The 19,818-nt window shown below is 37.7% G+C and overlaps 1 protein-coding gene across 2 annotated transcripts in view; it reads left to right on the top strand.

The window, feature by feature from the left end:
- Positions 1–19,818, top strand: part of RABEP1 (rabaptin, RAB GTPase binding effector protein 1) — an 87,277-nt gene that overhangs the window by 55,403 nt on the left and 12,056 nt on the right. For both annotated transcript variants that reach the window (XM_019664863.1, XM_019664864.1), the window contains 6 exons: positions 677–855; positions 2,981–3,112; positions 8,029–8,496; positions 9,729–9,833; positions 12,568–12,684; positions 17,593–17,691. In XM_019664863.1, coding sequence (XP_019520408.1) covers positions 677–855; positions 2,981–3,112; positions 8,029–8,496; positions 9,729–9,833; positions 12,568–12,684; positions 17,593–17,691 — 1,100 coding nt within the window. The remainder of the gene's footprint in view (positions 1–676; positions 856–2,980; positions 3,113–8,028; positions 8,497–9,728; positions 9,834–12,567; positions 12,685–17,592; positions 17,692–19,818) is intronic.

Here is a 19,818-nt window from a genome sequence, read left to right on the forward strand (position 1 = left end):
GTACTGCACACGAGGCAGCGTTAGTAGGCTTCTGACTGCGCTGCGGGAAGGAAAAATCAGAAGTGAGTTGTCTCTTAGGTTTTGGACTTGGATACCTGAGGACATGAGTAGAGATGATGCACCTTTTGGTAGAAGATGGTTGAGCTAATGAGTATCGACAATACAAGCATTTACAAAGATTCTTTGACTTATCCTAAGAGGCCAAAACTAAATGGACTCAAGAAAGATTCCTGGATGACAGATTTATCAGACTCTTCTAAAGACAATTAGGAGTGGTTACTACCGTGTTTCCCGAAAATAAGACCTAACTGGAAAATAAGCCCTAGCATGATTTTTCAGGACGTTCGTAATATAAGCCCTACCTCAAACATAAGCCCCAGTTAAGATCGTCAGTCAGACATGACTGTTTGAATAAATGTAGATTTTTGTACACGAATAAATAAATAAATGTAGATTGTTGGACCAAAAATTCATATAAGACCCGGTCTTATTTTCGGGGAAAGACGGTAAATCTTAGGCCTTTAGAGCAACGTTTCCCAAAGTATATTCCCTAGAACACCTGTTATGTGAGTGGCACAATGGAAAGGTTTTGTTTGTTTGCTTGTCAAAGAAATTTGGGAGATACTGTATTACCTACCATTAAAATTTAGTGTTTTTGATTGGGGGATTCCTACAGTTTGCCATCTCTTGGAGCAAGAGCGACAACAACACAACCAGTTAAAACACACGTGGCAGAAGGCCAATGACCAGTTTCTGGAATCTCAGCGTTTGCTGATGAGGGACATGCAGCGAATGGAGATTGTGCTAACGTCAGAACAGCTCCGACAAGTTGAAGAACTGAAAAAGAAAGATCAGGTACACCATCCCCACCCACACACATGTGACTACGTTACTTTATGTATATTGGAGATTGACTTAAGCCTGAAATAAGGCCAAGTATGCTATTTCAAAAAACATAGTAGCTGCATTTGAGGGATTTTGTTTTTCAACTTTAGAAATGGCCTTGTGTGGAGGAAAAAAACTGATTTAGAAATGATCCTCTTCAGAGACTGCAGGATGCAGCAGTGCATATTTCTGAGAAAATCTTTCTCTTCAGTTCTGTCCAGTTCTCCTAGGGCTCTTAAAGTGTGTTAGTCCAGGCCACGTCTTCTGTGACATTGCTCTAAAAGCCTGATTAGAAGGTGCAGGTGGGGATGGAGAGGCTGAGTGATATGAAAAGGCAGGTGTCTAGAATGCTGCACACCCTAGATCCTGTTTTCTCCTTATAGTTTAAAAATTATTTAAATTATATGAGTAATATACAAATACAACCTCATGTTTAAAATATTTTGTTTTAAAGTACAAAGTAAAATAATAAATATGAAGTGATAAAGTGAAAAAGAATGTCCTTTGACATCTCCCACACTTCTCTTCTTGGAAGTAACCACCTTTGTAATCGAAAGTAATCAGTTTGGAAAGTAGTCTTCCATATCATTTCTACGAGTATGTATTTATAAATGTATGTTTAGGATATATTTTTTTCATATGACTGGTATCATGGTATAAGTATTTATTCTATAACTTATTTTCTCATAAGCATTATCTTGGATATATTTTCACATCAGAGATCTATCTCATTCTTATTGGCTGGTAGCATGAAAGTACTCTAATTGACTTAATCCTTCTAATTGTGGGCATCTAGATGGTTGTGTGTGTGTGTGTGTGTGTGTGTGTGATTTCAAACAGTGTTGCAGCTAATATCCTATACTACATTGTGTATGTGTGCAGTAATTTCCCTAGTTTAGCTATGTAGAAGCTTTTCTAGGTCTTACTAGAAATATTTTAAATCACCTTGTATGACTTAGGTTAGATTTTGTTTTTCAGAAGTGTCTTCCTTTTTAATGTCCTTTTCTGTCTCTTAATTCTGACTCATTCGTCTTATGTGTAGACACAGTCAACTTAAAGATTTAAAGTACAGATCTAATCATGCCCCTCCTGCTTCCAGTTAAAACAGTCTAATCTCCTATAACTGGTCATATAAGACCTTTGTTAACATTTACTGAGCTTTTACTATATGTCAGCATTGTGCTAAGGCTTTATATATAAAGTTTTATCTCATGTAGTTCTGGAAACAAACAAACAAACAAACTAAGCAACAGTACATTCCAAATGAAATAGGGACTAATGGCAGTTCTGAGGTTTGAGCCAGGTTCTGATTCCAGAGTCTAAGCACTTAAATCACCACCCCCTTTCCATATAACTTCTCATGTGCTTGCCCTCTTTTTAGTCACATTAGATTATTCAGTATTTCCCCATATTTCTCCTCTTCTGTGTCCCTGTACCTTTGTACCTGCTTCCTTTCTCCCTGGTACACTTGCTTGTCTTTTCTCACAAAATTGGCAAATTCATCTTACTGATGCTTCAAGATCCAGATGAAGTGGTACCTTCTTTGTGCCCCCTTTTCTAACTCCCTCAGATGAAATCAGTCATCGTGAGAAAACATACTTGCATGGTATTATAATTGTTTGTGTGCCTGTTCCTTCCCACTAGGCATGAGTAAGGTATCTTACTCATCTTTGTTGAGTGAATGATTATATCAACTTGAATCATTCCTTTTGTGTTTCATACAAATTTGTACATGTTTCCCATTAATTTTCTACAGTGATCCGAAGGAATGTTCTACGTAAATTTTCTTTCTTCAATCATTTGAAGAAGAGCGGGTGGTTTGCTTTCTTTTGTTTTGCCTTTCACATTGTACTTTTCTTGGAAACTGTTTCCTGATTTCTTCTTTTTACTAGGGTTCATACTTTGTGCTTACAGTATTAAAACATTTTGTTATGAGCATATGCCTTCAGATGTGATTACAAAGCAAATAATCTTAAGTGTCCAGTTTTCTCTTATCATAAATCTCTTGCTCTTTTTTGTTTGAGTGGTTTAAGAACTACATGAATCAAATATAGATTACCTGAGTAATATGTATATTTTTTTCCCTAAATTTTAGGAGGACGATGAACAACAAAGACTTAATAAGAGAAAGGATCACAAAAAAACAGATATTGAGGAGGAAGTAAAAATACCAGTAGTGTGTGCTTTGACTCAAGAAGAATCTTCTGCCCAGTTATCAAATGAAGAGGTATAGTGAATCTATAATTAAAATCATTGTATATACGATGTTATCATTTTTAGCTTCTCATACATCAGTCAATTATATTGTTCATATGGGAAGTATGTAGATACTAGCTGAAAATTAGATAAAATAATATTTACATTCAGTCATTTTTATGATATTATAGATAGTACTATTTGAAACATGTTGCAGTTTCTCCCACAGTCTCTGAAATAATTAGATGTTCTTTTTTCCAATGGTTCCAAAATTAAAACGTTAGAAGAAATCTTTAATATCTGCAAAATCTTTTTTGATATGGATGATTAATGTTGCCAATATGTTGAGCTTTTGTTTAAAAGAAATTATCTAAAATATTGAAACACTTAACTCCCTATTGTATATATTAAGTATTAACCAGTATTAGGTCTTAAGCCCCAAGAACAGGAGGTGAGGTTTTGCAGATTGTGATGGGGTAGGGCAGAACATTTTAGGTACTGGGAATGCGTAGAGAGAGCTAGAGGTGGAAAGTATAAGGTGGTGTTCCTTTGGCCTCATCACCTCTCAACCACAGTGTGGCAAGGGCCTCCTCACTAGGTTTACTGTCGTTAGCTTGTCCCACTCCACTGCACCCTCAGGTCAGATTTATTTTTCTTAAGTGCTTCTGCAGTCAGGCCACTCCCGTACTCAAAAACCATCACTGGGCTCCTATTGCCTACAGAATTAAATACAAATTTCTCACTCAGACAGTCCAGGCCCTTCATAAAATACACTCTGTTTTAGCCACATTGGTTTTCTTTTTTTTTTTTAAGCTGAGCTATCCTGCCACCTGTTGGCAGCTCAGCGGCTGCTCAGCTTGGGCTGGCAATCGAACCATTGTTGCTCAGAGCTCAAACTCTTGAGCGAGCTCTTAACCTACTGAGCCACTCGGCCAGCCCCCACATTGGTTTTCTTATGCTACACTCCCCACCGAGCATGTTGGTTTCTTCACCTGGAATGCTTACCTCGTCTGCCTTTCTGAGTATTGAAATCCTTCTATTCATTCTTCAAGACTCATGGTGATATCTTCTCTTCAATGAAGAAAATGCTTCTCTTATTGCCTTTAGGATAAAAATTAAAAAAGGTCCCTAGCTTGGCATATGAGGGCCTTCACAGTTGAAAGACCCTTCCAGCCTTACTGTGCTGTCCACTTCATCACAGCCAGACCTTTCTACTTACTGTCCAGTCTCATATGCCTTGTTTATGCTGTCCCTGCTGTTTAGAGTTTCATACTCACTTTTCTTTCCCCACTTCTTTCCCAGCCTGGTAAACCAGTTTCAGTTAAATTGGATAAGGGTCTAATTCTACTTTCAGAGGTATCATGTATCTGTTTAGTTTGCAGATTTACTCTGAGCCATGTATAATCTACTTCCTGGTGGCTTATATTTCCATGTATATGGATTGTTTTATATTAAAAAACATTAAAAAAAAATCCTAGTGGACATTGAAAAGTATGATGTAATTGTTTTTCTACATTCTTTGTTTTGGATCATACACTGATGACTACTTGACCTGATTCTACTGTGCATTTTTTTAAAATACTTAAGATTCCCAGGAGAATGTCTCAACTTTTGGATACTGCCAAAATTATGTGGTTTCTGTGTCATGCAGTCCTGTGTCCAGGGATGTTTGAAAAAGTTTCAAACTTTTCCAAAAATACTTTAGCAGGAAAATAGCAGAGGGAGATTTGTTGAGATTTTCAATGAAGCTTTTTTATTTTTGATTCCATCTTAACAGATCTATACAGTATGTTCTGTATAACATTATTTCTAACATTTGAAATATCTTTTAGACTTTCAGATCTGATATTTTACAGTTTGAATGTTGAGTTTACTTGCTTCGTGTTGAGAGTCATGACAGTTTACTTTAACCTGTTAGTTTAAAGTGAATATGGAATATTTTGGAGACTTAGTCAGATTTATTAATAAAAACATTTAAATTTGTTGGACCTTATGCCTTCTTTAACCTAATGCTTAGAATATACTTTTCTCACTACAAGACTAATATATGTTCATTATGGAAAATTTGGAAAATACAGTAAGATCATACAGAATAAAACTAACTGGTCGGTCGTTCTACTGCCAGAGATAACCACTGGCAGTATTTTGGTATGTGCCTCTCCTTTCCATTTTTCCTTTCTTCATTTCCAAAGTTAACATACATGTGTTTCTGTTCGCACTTTTTAAACATAATCCAAATGTAATTTTACATGTTTTATGTATCATTTTTTCCCCCCAGTTAAATCTGTTTTTAAAGGTTTTGGCACATTAGTAAATGTTTTCCCCAAAAGTGATATTTAATGGTTGATGTATTTCAGTATGTAAATATACCATAATCCTTTACTCCTCCTGTTGATTTGTGCCCAGGTTATAACTTAAAAGGTAACTAAGCGACACATGGAGAAGTCAGTTCCATTGAAAGAAGAGCTTAATGTTATTCACAGTCCTCTTAGACACAGAGTCGTGGCATACTATACAGAGCCATGTAGCACCAGAGTTGGTCCTGAGGCAGAAGCAGGAGCAAGGGGAAAGCGTGGACCACAGCCTTTATTGGGGTTTTCGAGGGAAAAAGCAAGGCAGGGCAGTGTAAACAGCATAGGATTGGCTAAGTTTGAATAATTCCAGGGTGCTTTGGGGAAATATTGGCTTGGTGTGTAAAAGTTAAATAAAGGAGTTGGTTTGGGTATGGACTCGGGACTGATTGATTTGTGTATGAACAGCATGTTTGTAGGCAAGTTATTTATTTTAGGAATTAGCTAGCTTGGGAGTGGCAATCTCTCCCTGGCCAGCAAGGACCCCGAAATGTCAAAACATTGTAAAATATAGGAAATAAAAACCATGAGTTACACACTGTTATATAGTCATGTTGATCCCATTGTTTTACTAGCATACAATTTTTCATTATTGGAAGTAGTGCCATAATACTGTTATATATAATTCTTCTTTGTATAAAAATCATTATGGACTTATCTGATGACTTCCTTAGTATAAATTCTTGAGAAAAGAACTGCTGAATTTTTATATATACATATAGTCACGGGACATGGAGTAGAGAGTGGGAATGGAGTCAATGGAATTGTAATAGATAAGCATGATATCGGGGGGGGCAATAGATGGGGAGAGGGGGGTTGTTACTTTGTGAGGGTGAAAAGGATAACTATTGCGTTGTTCTGTGCCTGAAACTAACAACAACAAAAAAAAGAATCTTAAAAAAAAAACCTGCTGAATTTGAGGATATAAACATTTTTAAGATATTAGAATGTATTGTTGAATCATGTTTTGGAAACACCGTAACAGCTTACACTTCTAGAAATATATGTTCCTTATACTCTTACCATCATGGTAGTCTGGTATTTTTTAAATGGCCATCACAACTTTTCTGCCCCATCCCCTTCCCCCTGTGCCACAGCAGCCTTGTATGTGATAGCATTAGATGTTAGGCTCTTATGTAAGGGAACAAAGTGTGTTCTCATTCCGATTTTTATTAGGCTACTTCTTTGGGATCTTTGCCATAGCAAGCTTAATTTATACTAGATTTGTGTTCCTCAGTCACCTGATTTTCACAGAATAAAAAAAAAAAATCTTTAAAAAGGAAGAAATGGAGGAGTTAACATGAAAGTTCTCAACTTTTTATAATACCAAATAAAGATATTTGTAATACATTTTAAAAAATCTATGTTCCACAGTTTTTTTCTAGATCATAAAAGGAAGGGCATTTAACAACAAAAAGTAGACAGGCAATTATTACTTTAAAATAAAGGCTAATACATTTAGTGTCAAGAAAAACTTACTGAATTTTTCTTGTTTTCTAATTTCCCCACTAGCTTATACAACATCATCGTAGAATGGCACTGGTGTGCTTTTGGGAATATGCTGCACCACATTTTTTAATAATTGAGCTGAAATTCATATAACATAAAAGTTACCATTTAAAGTGTACAATTCAGTGGCATTTAGTACATTTACAGTGTTAGGTAAACATCACCTCTATCTAGTTTCAAAACATTTTCATCAGCCCCAAAAGGAGATCCCTTTTCCATTAAGCAGTCACTCCTCATTCTCTTTTCTTTTCAGCCTCTGGCAACCACTAGCTTGTTTTCAGTCTCCATGGATTTACCTATTCTGGACATTTCATGTAGTTGGAATCAAACCACATGTAACTTTGTGTCTGGCTTCTTTCACTGAATGCACCACATTTCCCCCATTTCCCTTCTGCCACTCTGGCTCCTCCTTCTGTTCATCCCCCAAATGTTAGTGCTTCTCAGGGTTCTTCCCATGACCTTCTTCTCATCCTACAGACTCATCCTAGGTGTTCTGATGTGCTGCTGTGACTTTATAATTATCGGTATATGATGGTTAGTTACTCCCTAGTCTCTGAAGACTTAGATGTTCCTGTGTCGGGCGGACATCTGCCCTTGGACACACTTCAGGCCCCTGACATTATGCACAGCCAGCACTGAATGCCCGGAGACCTCCCCGACTCCTTTTGTCTTCACTAAGTTCCTCTTCCTGAGTTACCAAAGCACTCAGTACATAGCTTGTAGCCTACCATTTTATCAAATACAATTTTCTCATAGCCTCCTTACTTGTTTATTTTTTTCCATGAAACAGTAAGCTTCTTGAGGTCAGAGATTGCTCACAGTTGTATCCTGAGCTCACAGGGTGCAAGTTGTATTTTGCTGTATCACAGATATAAGTTGCGTCTTGCTCACAGTGGTATCCTAAGTGCTTGGGTTAGTGCCCAGCATATAGAAGACAATAAATGTTTGTTCAATGAATATATGAAGGTAGAACACTAATGATTATCATGTGTAACACATGGCAAAATACTTTCAACATATGGTAGTTATTTTGTTTGGAAAATATAGAGAATTGTCTAACATGACAATATGTATTTTCATATTTCAGGAGCATTTAGATAGTACTCATGGTTCAGTCCACTCTTTAGATGCAGATTTACTGTTGCCCTCTGGAGATCCATTCAGTAAATCGGACAGTGACATGTTTAAAGATGGACTCAGGAGAGCACAGTCTACAGACAGTTTGGGAACCTCAGGTTCACTGCAATCCAAAGCTTTAGGCTATAACTACAAAGCAAAATCTGCGGGAAACTTGGACGAATCGGATTTTGGACCATTGGTCGGAGCAGATTCGGTGTCTGAGAACTTTGATACCGCCTCCCTTGGGTCATTGCAAATGCCAAGTGGGTTTATGTTAACCAAAGATCAGGAAAGAGCAATCAAGGCAATGACACCAGAACAAGAAGAGACGGCGTCCCTCCTCTCCAGTGTCACCCAGGGTATGGAAAGTGCTTATGTGTCCCCCAGTGGTTACCGCTTAGTCAGTGAGACAGAATGGAATCTCCTGCAGAAAGAGGTGAGTTGTCTTTCTTTTTTCCTTCTGCTCACATTGAGCAATACTGGGTAGCTCTGGGGTTTATTGTTCATTCCGTGGATAGTCTTGGAATCAAACATGCACATGTTGCCAGCAAGAGGTTGTTAACCCCTATCGTCTGACCCTTGTCAGCCTGCTTTGGCTGTTCCAGGTGACTGATGGATAAGGGAACGAACTAGCTAATCGCATGGAGTGGGACCTTTCCTGAAGTCGCACCTCTGAAGTTGGAGCAGTCTGCCTGAATAGCATAGCTAAGTTTAAGTTAGAGTAGCCTGAATTTGGTTTGCTTTACAGTTTCTGTAATCTCAATATATTGTAAGATTCCTACTTTTTCATCCTTGCTTGAGATGTAAAGTGCAGGTGCTTTGCAGCAGTCAGTGCTGAGAGTGAGTTAAAGGAGGGGGTGGAAAATGTGGGAGAGAAAAGAAGACAACCTTGAATGAGGTTAATTTTCCTACTAATAGTATTTGCAAATTGAGAAGTAAGATTAGGAGATAAAACCTTAAGTATATACTTGCATAGTGCTTTATAGATTACAAAGCCCTTTCACATACCTCATCTCTGAGTTTTTTTATAATAATGAGGGAGTCAGGATATGATTGTCCCCACCCTACAGATGCAGAAAGTGAGTTGCTTAAGTTTCCCCTTCGACTTAGCAGCCAAACCTGGGTTAGAATCCAGGTTTTCTGATGTCCAGTGCTTTCCTTTGCTTAGGACTACTTCTCTTTAGAGAAGAGTAAGTGGAACAGTTTATTAAGCCTGAAAGAAACTATTCTCCTTGGTCTCATGCAAAACATATGAGAAGGTGCTACTTAATAGTTTCATACCTACTTTGTAATTGGAGCAGGTGAAATGGGTAATGGGCACTGGTTCCTTCTGTCCCCTTCCTTGATTGGATTTAAATTGTGAGTGGCAGGGTGTAGTAGTACCTTTTGCTGACTTTGTGTTTTCCTCAAATGTGGTGTTTTGTAGCCCTTAGCCTCTTGGTGGCAAAGTTGTGTCCCTTGTTTTCCTATCATACTTGTATTGGAGCTTACGACTTTTTAAAATCTGACCCTGTGTTGTAATTTTTTGCCATAAGTCCCTGAAGAAATCGTGTACTCCATGTTCTACTCTGAATAACGTATGAGTAGGTAAGACTGTGTCTGCGTTCAAATGTGGGATGTATAATTATTTTGTTCTGCCTGATAAGAGGTAATTTTGATGCCCTTCAGGTACATAATGCTGGAAATAAACTTGGTAGACGTTGTGATATGTGTTCCAATTATGAAAAACAGTTACAAGGAATTCAGATTCAGGAGGCTGAAACGAGAGACCAGGTGAGTGGCTTTTGGCTATGCCAAACTGGTGAGCTGCTGTAAGTTTTCATTGGAGGTGCAATGTTAAATGTGTTTTTTTTCTCTCCCATTTGCTTTATGAAGTATGTTCATCTTGTTAAATATGAAATACTGCAGTGCGTGTATCTCAGTTACATTTCCATTGGGAGCACATTAGAACCTCTGCTTTCGTGTGTCTTTGTTTCATTAGTTGGCCCAACACTACACAGGTCAGCTGAGTTCCTTCATCTTCCCTCCCAACCTGCCCCCTTCTGCCCACAGCCTAAAAGTGATATTTTCATGAGTATATATTCGTGGGAAATGCTTTATGATATCGAGATTTAGGGAGATAAGAGGTTGACTATTGCCTCGAACTGAATAAAAGCTTAATTGAATATAAATTAATCCGTATTTGGAATCTTCATTGCTCGTTGCCTACTTGTCATAAATTTGTTGAGTTGATTAAGGTTAATTTACAGGGTTACACAAATTAAGATTAGGTAGATCTGGTGAGATTGATAAATACCTTTCCAAATACAGTGCCTAGTAATGGGTTCCTTGATATCATTTAGGAAATAATGTAGAATTTCATGAGAGTAGGCTTGTGAAAGTACATGGAAGGCAAAGATAATTTTTTTTCTTATATCTCCAAATTGTTCTTTGATTGTTATAAAGATTGTTCACCTAGTCTTCAAAATAAGTTTAAGCAGATTAGAATGATGGCTTAATATTTTCAAATGCTGTTGACATTGATTTCTTACATTTCATAAATGGTTCAAAAGTAAGTTTCTAAAGCTATTTGTGAAACTAATATACCGTATTTCCTCAAGTATAAGACGCACCTTAATTTTGGGGCCCGAAATTTGAAAAAAATGTATTACATAACTTCTTTTTCATCAGCAGTTCTTCTTGCCTCATGCTGAACCATCTTTGTGGACACAGGAATTCCAATTGCCCTTTGCTCTTCAATCCATATCTGCAATTCCCTCTCTAAATCTGGCCATTTTTCTGACTTGCCTCTCATGGCCTTCTTCTGCTGTGGCGTTTTCAGTAGGGTTTCTTCTTCCCGTAGCCAGTCTTGGATTGTTTTCTCAGTTGGAGGAGGACCAAACTTACGTTCAGCAGCATGATTTCCATTCACTTTTGCAAACTGGATCACTTTTAACTTGAATTCAGCACTGTACGAAAATCTTTTCTGGGCAGGACATGGCAAAACGTAACCTACGGTAATATCCCGGTAACAAGTGCGAAACAATGAGCGCAAAGACAAGCATGAAAAAGCGGGAAATGCAAGTAAAAAAATCTACAACCACTGTATAAGACACACCCAGTTTTTAGACCCCAAATCTTTTGAAAAAGGGTGCGTCTTATACATGGGGAAATATGGTAGTTGGTCCCTAATAGTGGCATTGGAATGGGCTATCTTGGGTCCATGGTTATTTCAGTAGACATTTTACTGGTGCTTCATCTGTGCTTGGCATTTTGCCGAATCCTTGGCATTCAGGTACAGATAGCTGCCCGTGAGGAGCTTTCAGTGTTGCCCGCCAAGCCATCATTTCAGTGCAGTTTGTCCTTGAGATGGGCACACAGAACTAGACGAGGGGCAGGGACATCTATTGTAATTTAACTTTGGGCTCAGTTGAGTAACACTTTTGGGTAACACTTAAGCTAAGTTTGTTTTAGAGCTGGAATAAAAATCAATTAGTAAAAGAAGTGGAGAATGGGTATTCAAGGAGAAGAAGGATGTACAAAGGAACAGTTATGAAGGAAAATGATGTGTTTTAGGAAGTGTGACTAGTTCATGGGGCTGGCCATCGGGTGTGTGTGTTATAAAATCATGGGCGAGGAAGCGACAGAGGGAAGGCCACGATGAGCTCATTGAGTGGGGGGTAATGAATGAAGGGATTTAAATTTTACTTTGGGAGGCATTTAGGGATTTTAAGTAGGGAAATAGTAACACGATTTGACTTCTGTTTTAGGAAAAAAATGTATAGTTTTAGTATTGATTATAGATTGGAGGTAGAGGATAGACTAGAGTCAAGGATGCCAGTGTCTTAGCCTAGAGGACCCAGGAGGAAAAGCAGATATTTAAAAATGGGATAATGTATGTGAAAAATGACTTATTAACTGTAAAGCACAGTACAGTCATTGAATTAGGTCATCCATCTCATTTTTTTTCTGAATTGACAAATATTATGTTCTTTTGAGAAAGGAAAGATTCGATTTTTAAAATAATTTCTGGGCTGGCCGAGTGGCACGTTGGTTAAGAACTGGCTTGTGACGCCAGATGGCCCCGGTTCGGATCCCACATATGAGGGCCAGTGACACTGCCCTCTACAGCTAAGATGCTGAACAACAGCTCAACCTGGAGCTGGGCTGCCATGAGTCGCCAGCGAAGCGTAGGCTGCAGCCCCTGCTGCAGTGGGTTGCCATGGGCTATCGTGTGTAGCCAGCAGCCAGCGTGAGCGGCCATCCAACAGCTGGTGACTGATCTGCCTCGCCCGGGACAATGATGGTGCCAACTTGGGCCAGTGAAGCAACGTCCTCCACAACTAGACTGAAGAACAAAAGGACAGCAACTTGTCTGTTCCCCTCCCCCCAATTCCCCAGCGCTGTTCCCATCCTCTGATTCCCCAATAAAAATCTTTAAAAAAAAAAATTTTCTGAGGCTATGGATTGTTTTCAGTTTATAAAAAACTCTGGCGCTTTCTTCTAATTGACATTTAAAATTGCACAGGTGAAAAAACTACAGGTGATGCTAAGGCAAGCAAATGACCAGTTAGAGAAGACAATGAAAGATAAACAGGAGCTAGAAGACTTCATAAAGCAGAGCACCGAAGATTCAAGTCATCAGGTAAATGAGGATTTTTAGAATGGGACCCATGGGAGATGACTGGGTTGTTAAAATGAAAAAATTTGAAAACAGCCATGTTTCTTTCTTGCCCTGAAGATTTGGCAGTTCTATTTTTCCCTCTTACTGGTTTTTCTCTGGTATATGTTTTACAGATTTTTAAAAAATAACGTTAGACATAACTGGTTAACAAATATCAGGAGGCTCTGATTCTCCTTTCCCCTTTGTTTTTTATTTGGTTTTTCTGCTGCACAACAAACTTGCTGACAAGAAAGATACTGATTATCTTCTCTTTGACTTTTTGAAAGTATAGCATTCATAGTAAAAACCCAGACATACCAGAACTAACATCTGTGTAACCAACATCAAGATCAAGTTAATAGAACATTATTAGCCAGTACCCCAGAAGTCTTCACTTTCCCCTCCACTTACCACCCCTCCCCCGGAGGTAACCACTGTCCTAACTTCTAACACCATTAGATTAGTTTTGTCTGTTTATTGTAACAAATGAGCCATACAGTTTGTATTCTTTTGTGCCTGTCTTCCTCCATTCAACATGTGAGATGCATGTAGCAATAGTTCATTTTCATGTTGCATAGTTGTACCATTGTATGGATAGATCACAATGTATATATCACAGTGAGTGTTTGGATTGTTTCCAGTTCTGGGACATTATGAATAATTCTATGTTGAAATTTCAACGTAGGGCTTGTTGCACATGTTCCCACTGGATATATACCTAGGAATGAAATGCCTTTGTCAAATGTTCAAAATGTATCAACTTTAGTAGATAATAATGCCACACCGTTTTCCAACGTGGTTGTATGAATTTATACTCCCACCAGCAATGCATGAGAAGAATTCCTGTGGGTCAAGTCTTGACAAACTTCATTTTGTTAGTTATTTTGATTATAGCCATTTATATAGCCATTATGGTGGGTGTGTAATGGTATTTCACTGTGGCTTAGTTTGCATTTCTCTGATGAGCATTGAGGCTGTGTAGCATCTTTCATGTTTATTGGCTATTGGGATATCGTTTTGTGTGTGTGTGAGAGAGAGTCCTTCTTAAGTTCTTATGCTCATATTTCTATTGGCTTGTGTTTTATTTTTGAAATTTTTTGGTTATTTGTATTTCTGATTTGTTAGTTCTTTATATAATCTTATTAGTGCCTTTTAGTGATTTGTGTTGCAAATGTCTTCTACCCAGCATCTTGTTTTCATTATTTTAATGGTGTCTTTTGATGAACAGAAATTCTTAATTTTAATGTAGTCAAATTTATTGACCTTTTCTTTATGGTTTATGATTTTTGTCCCAGTGTTCTTACCCTGGGATTATGAAGATATTTTCTTATATTTTGTAGAAGCTTTATCTTTAAGTCCACTCACACTTATATCTAAAACCTACCTAGAGCAGAATTTTTTGCATGTGCTGTTGATAAGGGTAAATTTTATTTTTTATATGGATATCCAGTTCTTATATAGTTTAGTGAAAACGTCATCTTTTGTCCACTGCTCTGCAAGGTCATCTTTGTCATCTATCAAGTGAATATACATGTGCAGGTCAGCTTTGGGACTCTCTTCTGTTAGATTGGTCTGTTTGTCTATTTTTTGTGCCAAATTCTATGCTGTAATTTATAGTAAAATCTTTATTTGGTTCTTTTGTTCTTATTTTTCAGCTGAGAACTATGTTTTTATTCAATTCAGAAACACTTAAATTTATCCCATGCAACATAGTTACAATTACAGTTACTTGACAGTTTTTGATAATTCCAGCTGAGGTCATCATGGGGTTGGCATGTGTTGATTTTCTTTCCTCTTGAGAATTGGTCACATTTTCCTGATTCTTTCCATGTCAGGTACTTTTATATTGTATCTTCGGAATTATGAATATTTTATTGTGAAACTCGGTGTTCTGTTCGTCTGATTAGGTTCACGTCACAGGTTCTGTCTTGACTTCTGTGAGTGGTAGTTCTAATGTCAGTTCATTTTTAAAAAGCCTTTGCAATGCTGCTTTGGACGTGTACATGTATGTATACATTAAGGATGAGTGTGGGCTTGTGCTGGTTTATACACAGAATTAGGGGATCTTTTTTCTAGCTCTCACCTCTCAGATTACCTCTGCTCTTCAGCTCACAGGGACTCTGTCCTGGCCCTGTGATCAGAAAGACAGTCTTATCTCTTTTGCTGCTGCAACTGTTGCTTTAACTGCGGCAGCCCTCAGATAAATGCTGGAAGGGAAGTAGGAAAAAAAAAAACCCCAAAGCAGTAAATGCACTCCTCTATGAATTGCTTCTTCCCTTTTTGACTTCCCTTCCTAAACTGTCTTCTTGTGCTTATTTTTCAGAGTCCTCAGGTAGTTGCTTTTGTATTTTATCCAGAGTTTTTAGTTGTAATCGGGAGAGAAAGGCCATATTGCACTTAGTCCATCTCGGACAGTACCAGAAGTCTCTGTTCTCTCATATTTTTGTTTATTAGACATATCTTTTTGTTTTCCACCTTCACTCAACAAGATTACTATTGCCACCTATAGAACTCTGAGCACTTAAGTTATTTTCTTTCAGCACTTGGAAGGTATCATTCCATTGCTTCTGGTTTCCAGGTTTCTGAAGAGAAGTCAGCTGTTCTCCTGACTATTTTAAAGATGTTATTTTGGCTTTTGTTTTTGGCAGTTTTTGTGGTAATACTGTGATATTATTTCCTTCATATTTCTCCTTTTTGGGATTCACAGGGTTTCTTGGATCTCTGAATTGATGCCTTGCATCATAATTGGAATAGCCTCAGCCATTATGTCTCTTTAAAAAACTTGTTTTTATTGAGCTATAAAGACAGTAAAGTGCACAAATGTCAAGTGTACAACATGTGAAAATTTTACCAGGGTAATCACCTGGATCAAGATACAGAACATTTCTAATACACTCATGCTTTTTCCTAATAAATAAATACCCCGCCTGCATATACATAGAGGTAGCAAGTATTCTGATGTTTAATGCTTTTTATTAGCATTGTTTGCTCTTGAACTTCTTATAAATGGAATCATATAGGATGTAGCCTTTTGCATCTGGTTTATTTGATCATTATGTCTGTGAGACTCATCCATATTGTTCTATGCATCAGTAGTTACATTTTAAACTATGTATATTCTATTGATATTTGATGGATATACCATAATTTATCTATTTTACAGTTGAGGGAGGGACACTTGTGTTGTTTCTGGGTGTTGACGGTTGTGAATGAATAATACATTTTCTAACATTCTTGTATGTGTCTTTTTTGTAGACATGTAGACTCATTTCTTCTGAGTATATCCAGGAGTGAAATTGCAGAGTTGTTGCGTAGGCTTATTTTTAGCTCTACTAGCTATTTCCATTGACCATTATTTCTTCAAATATTTATATATGTTAAACCTTCACATTGCATCTACATGTTTTTTTTTTTAACCTCTCCTGTTTTTTCTATTTTTTGTCTTTGTTTATTTTCTTCAGATCTATGTTCTAGTTCACTAATTTTTCTCTTCAAATGGGTCTAATCTGTTGAACTCATCCATTGAATTTTTAATTTAGGTAACTGATTTTTTTCAGTTTATTATTTCCATTTGGTAATTTTTCATTGTTTGCAGTTCTCTGGAAAATTGTGCCTTTTAAATCTCTGAACAGATCAAGCATAGTTATTTTAGTCTGCCTTTAATAAGTCACATCTGGATTCATTGTAGATCTGTTTCTATTATCTGGTTTGTTTTTATCATTTGCTTTTGTTTTTTTATCATATTTTTCTTGTACATTTTTACTTGAGTGCTAGACATTGTATGTGAAAGATTTTGAAATAATATAAAGCCATATTCCTTATAAAAGGCAGGCAAATAATTGTACTAACAATCCTGGATCACCTTAATCTGGCTACAGGAATTGAGATTATATAAATTTGTGACGGTTGTATTATTTTAAATTCTTCCTTTACCCTCGGTTGTGGTCATTTTGGGACACAGTATAACGTACAGGGTATTTAGCAGGAGTCCCTTTGTATAATGGATCCTGAACTCTTAACTTTTGCCACCTTATCCTGGGGCTCTCAAACCCTCGGTTCAGCTTCTTAGTCTCACGTCTATTTCTTTTGGAATTGGCACATTCTTCCAGAGAAGGGCTGTTCCAGATGCTGCATGCACCTCTCCAGGTATTCTCATTCTGGTCCTGACTCTGTGATTCATTTTGCCTTGTTCTCCAGTGCTGTCAAGTAGATGTCCTTTATATTTTTGTCTTGTTTCCCTAATTTTCAATAGAAAGGTTGGTTCACATTATCTCATTTGCTACTATTGGAAGTAGAATTCTGACAATAATTTTTTTAAATACCTAAACAATATTTTTTTGATTTTTATAATTCTTAGGTATGAGTCATCAACTTTCACATAAATCCTCCCCAGGAACATTAAAACTGATTCAGGGGAGATTGGAATTCAATAATGTTAACCATGTGTTTATTACTCTTCATAAACCATTTTAGAAGATTGCAGCTGTTCAGAAAATATTTTATTTATCTTTTAAACTGTGTGTTTTTTATGGTTTTTTTTGGGGGGGGAGACAGAATTTCAAATTTTTCTTGATTTTTTTTTTTTAGCTCCATTAAGATTAATCCTTATAACTAGGTCACATGGATGAATATCTATGTCTAGAGACCCATCTAAATGGCAGTATCTGACCCCAGGGACTTTTGTTACTGCTTTGTGTTATCTGAAAGGCTGGGGCTTTCTACACAGCAGGTGCACACTTATCTGTTGAGTGAATTGTGAGTGGGTTACAATGTACTAATACAGCATCAGTTCTGGACATTAAATAAGCAGGAGATGCAAGGGTTAGTTTTAGAATAACCAGTTTCCTAACTGTTATTTTCTGTGTATACATGTTCCCCCCCCCCCCAAAGATTTCTGCACTTGTCCTAAGAGCCCAAGCATCTGAGATCTTACTTGAAGAGTTGCAGCAGGGGTTTTCCCAAGCAAAGAGGGATGTTCAGGAACAGATGGTAAGTTAACATTTAAATAAATATTAACTATATTAAATATATAGCCCTTTGTGTTCTATCTTGAAATCATCCTTGATATGACCGAAGTGGTTACTGTATATTCTCCAGGGCCTATAGAACATTAGTAATGGACAAGATTATGTAGACATAATTATTATGTAAAGACATTATTCCTTTCTTAAGCCTACTTCCTGACCACCCCCCCCCCAAAAAAAAAATTCTAGCCTTTAACTTATTTCTCTGATTTGGGAAACCTAAACAGAGTAAACTATGGACTAACATTTAATTTCCAGTTTGAAATACAAGCTAACAATTGAAATCTCTCAAAGCTCTAGCAGGTGTAGCTTTTGAGCGATCATGCTTTTCCTGAACAGCTAATTTATTTAAAATAACCTCACTAACTGCACATGAGATGATAAAACATGTGGATCATACTGCTGTAGTACTGGGGAACTTTGAAAGGGATGGGGCGGAGAGCTTCTTAAAGATGAGTTGGGGCCGGCCGAGTGGCGCGATGGTTAAGAACTGGCTTGGGACGCCAGAGGGCCCCGGTTCGGATCCCACATATGAGGGCCAGTGACACTGCCCTCTACAGCTAAGATGCTGAACAACAGCTCAACCTGGAGCTGGGCTGCTGTGAGTCGCCGGCGACGGCGTAGGCTGCAGCCCCTGTGGCAGTGGGTTGCCATGGGCTACGGTATGTAGCCAGCAGCCAGCGTGAGCGGCCAGCAGCCAGCGTGAGCAGCCGCAGTGAGCAGCCGCAGTGAGCAGCCATCCAGAAGCCGGCGACTGATCTGCCTCGCCCGGGAAGCGCGCAATGATGGTGCCAACTTGGGCCAGTGAAGCAACGTCCTCCACAACTAGACTGAAGAACAAAACGACAGCAATTTGTCTGTTCCCCTTCCCCAATTCCCCAGCACTGTTCCCTTCCCCCCAATTCCCCAATAAAAATCTTTAAAAAAAAAAAAAAAGATGAGTTGGCTGGAACCTCTGCAAAATATTATAGTTCCCCAGATTTGGGCCTCCCTCCTCAGCAGTCTGACTCCAGTGCCTATTCTTCCTTTTTCTCAATGTTGGGGCCCTATTTCTGATGGCCCTTTGTAGTAAATTATAGCAGAGTTGGTACTGCTTGGATGAGCCTACAGAGCTGTTTCTTGTCCAGCTCTTCAAGGGATGACCAAAAGAAGAGCCTCAGGTCATATGGTAATAGTTTATTTTGATTGTCTTTGGGTCATTGTCTGAATGGCCTTTGAATGGATCCCTAAATTCTAGTCCTGGTCTGTTGGGAAGCATCTCATCCTAATCATTGACCAGAGAGAGTTTCATGTTTTTTTTCATTAATTAGACAATATGAAATAATCTTTGATCTAAAAATCACTGTTAAATCTGACAAAGTTTCATAGTGTTTACCTCCTTTACACTCTTCTGTCCCCTCTCATCTTTTAAAACCCGTCTGCTTTTGCCAACATTTTACAAGTTTATTCCATTTAAAATGAATGTGTTGCAGGTGACATTGAGTTGTTGAAATTATGGTTGAGATTCTGTGAACTCTTAATACTTTACCATCTTCTTGAAATTACCTTTAAAGGTCCTTATGCTGAGAAAGAAAAACTCACTTTCTTATGCTGCTTCAGAGAAAAGTAGCTACGGCATATTTCCTCCTAAATTTTTATTTTGAAAATGTCAAACTTATAGAAAAGTTTATGGAATGGACACTCATAAAATCTTTATTTAGATTTACCAATTGTTCTAATTTTGCCACAGTTTTTCATACTTGCGATTGTTTCTCAGTCTCTTTTGTGTATGTGTATATTATATATGCATGTACATATATTATATATTTTCCTGAACAATTTGGAATTAAGTTGTGGAAATCATACTCGTACACTCCTAAATATTTCAGTATGTATTTTCTAAGAAGAAAAAAGTTGTTCCACCTAACCATCATGCTGTTACTACACTTGACCCCGGAATAGTGTGGGGGTTAAGGGTGCTGACTCCCACACTGTTGAAAATCCACATACAACTTTTGACTCTCCTGGAAGTCTTACCAATAACATAAACAGTTGATTAACACATATTTTGTATGTTACATGTATTATGTACTTTATTCTTACAATAAAGTAA

Source organism: Hipposideros armiger, unplaced genomic scaffold, assembly GCF_001890085.2.
Source record: "Hipposideros armiger isolate ML-2016 unplaced genomic scaffold, ASM189008v1 scaffold_431, whole genome shotgun sequence".
Taxonomy (NCBI): Eukaryota; Metazoa; Chordata; class Mammalia; order Chiroptera; family Hipposideridae; genus Hipposideros; species Hipposideros armiger.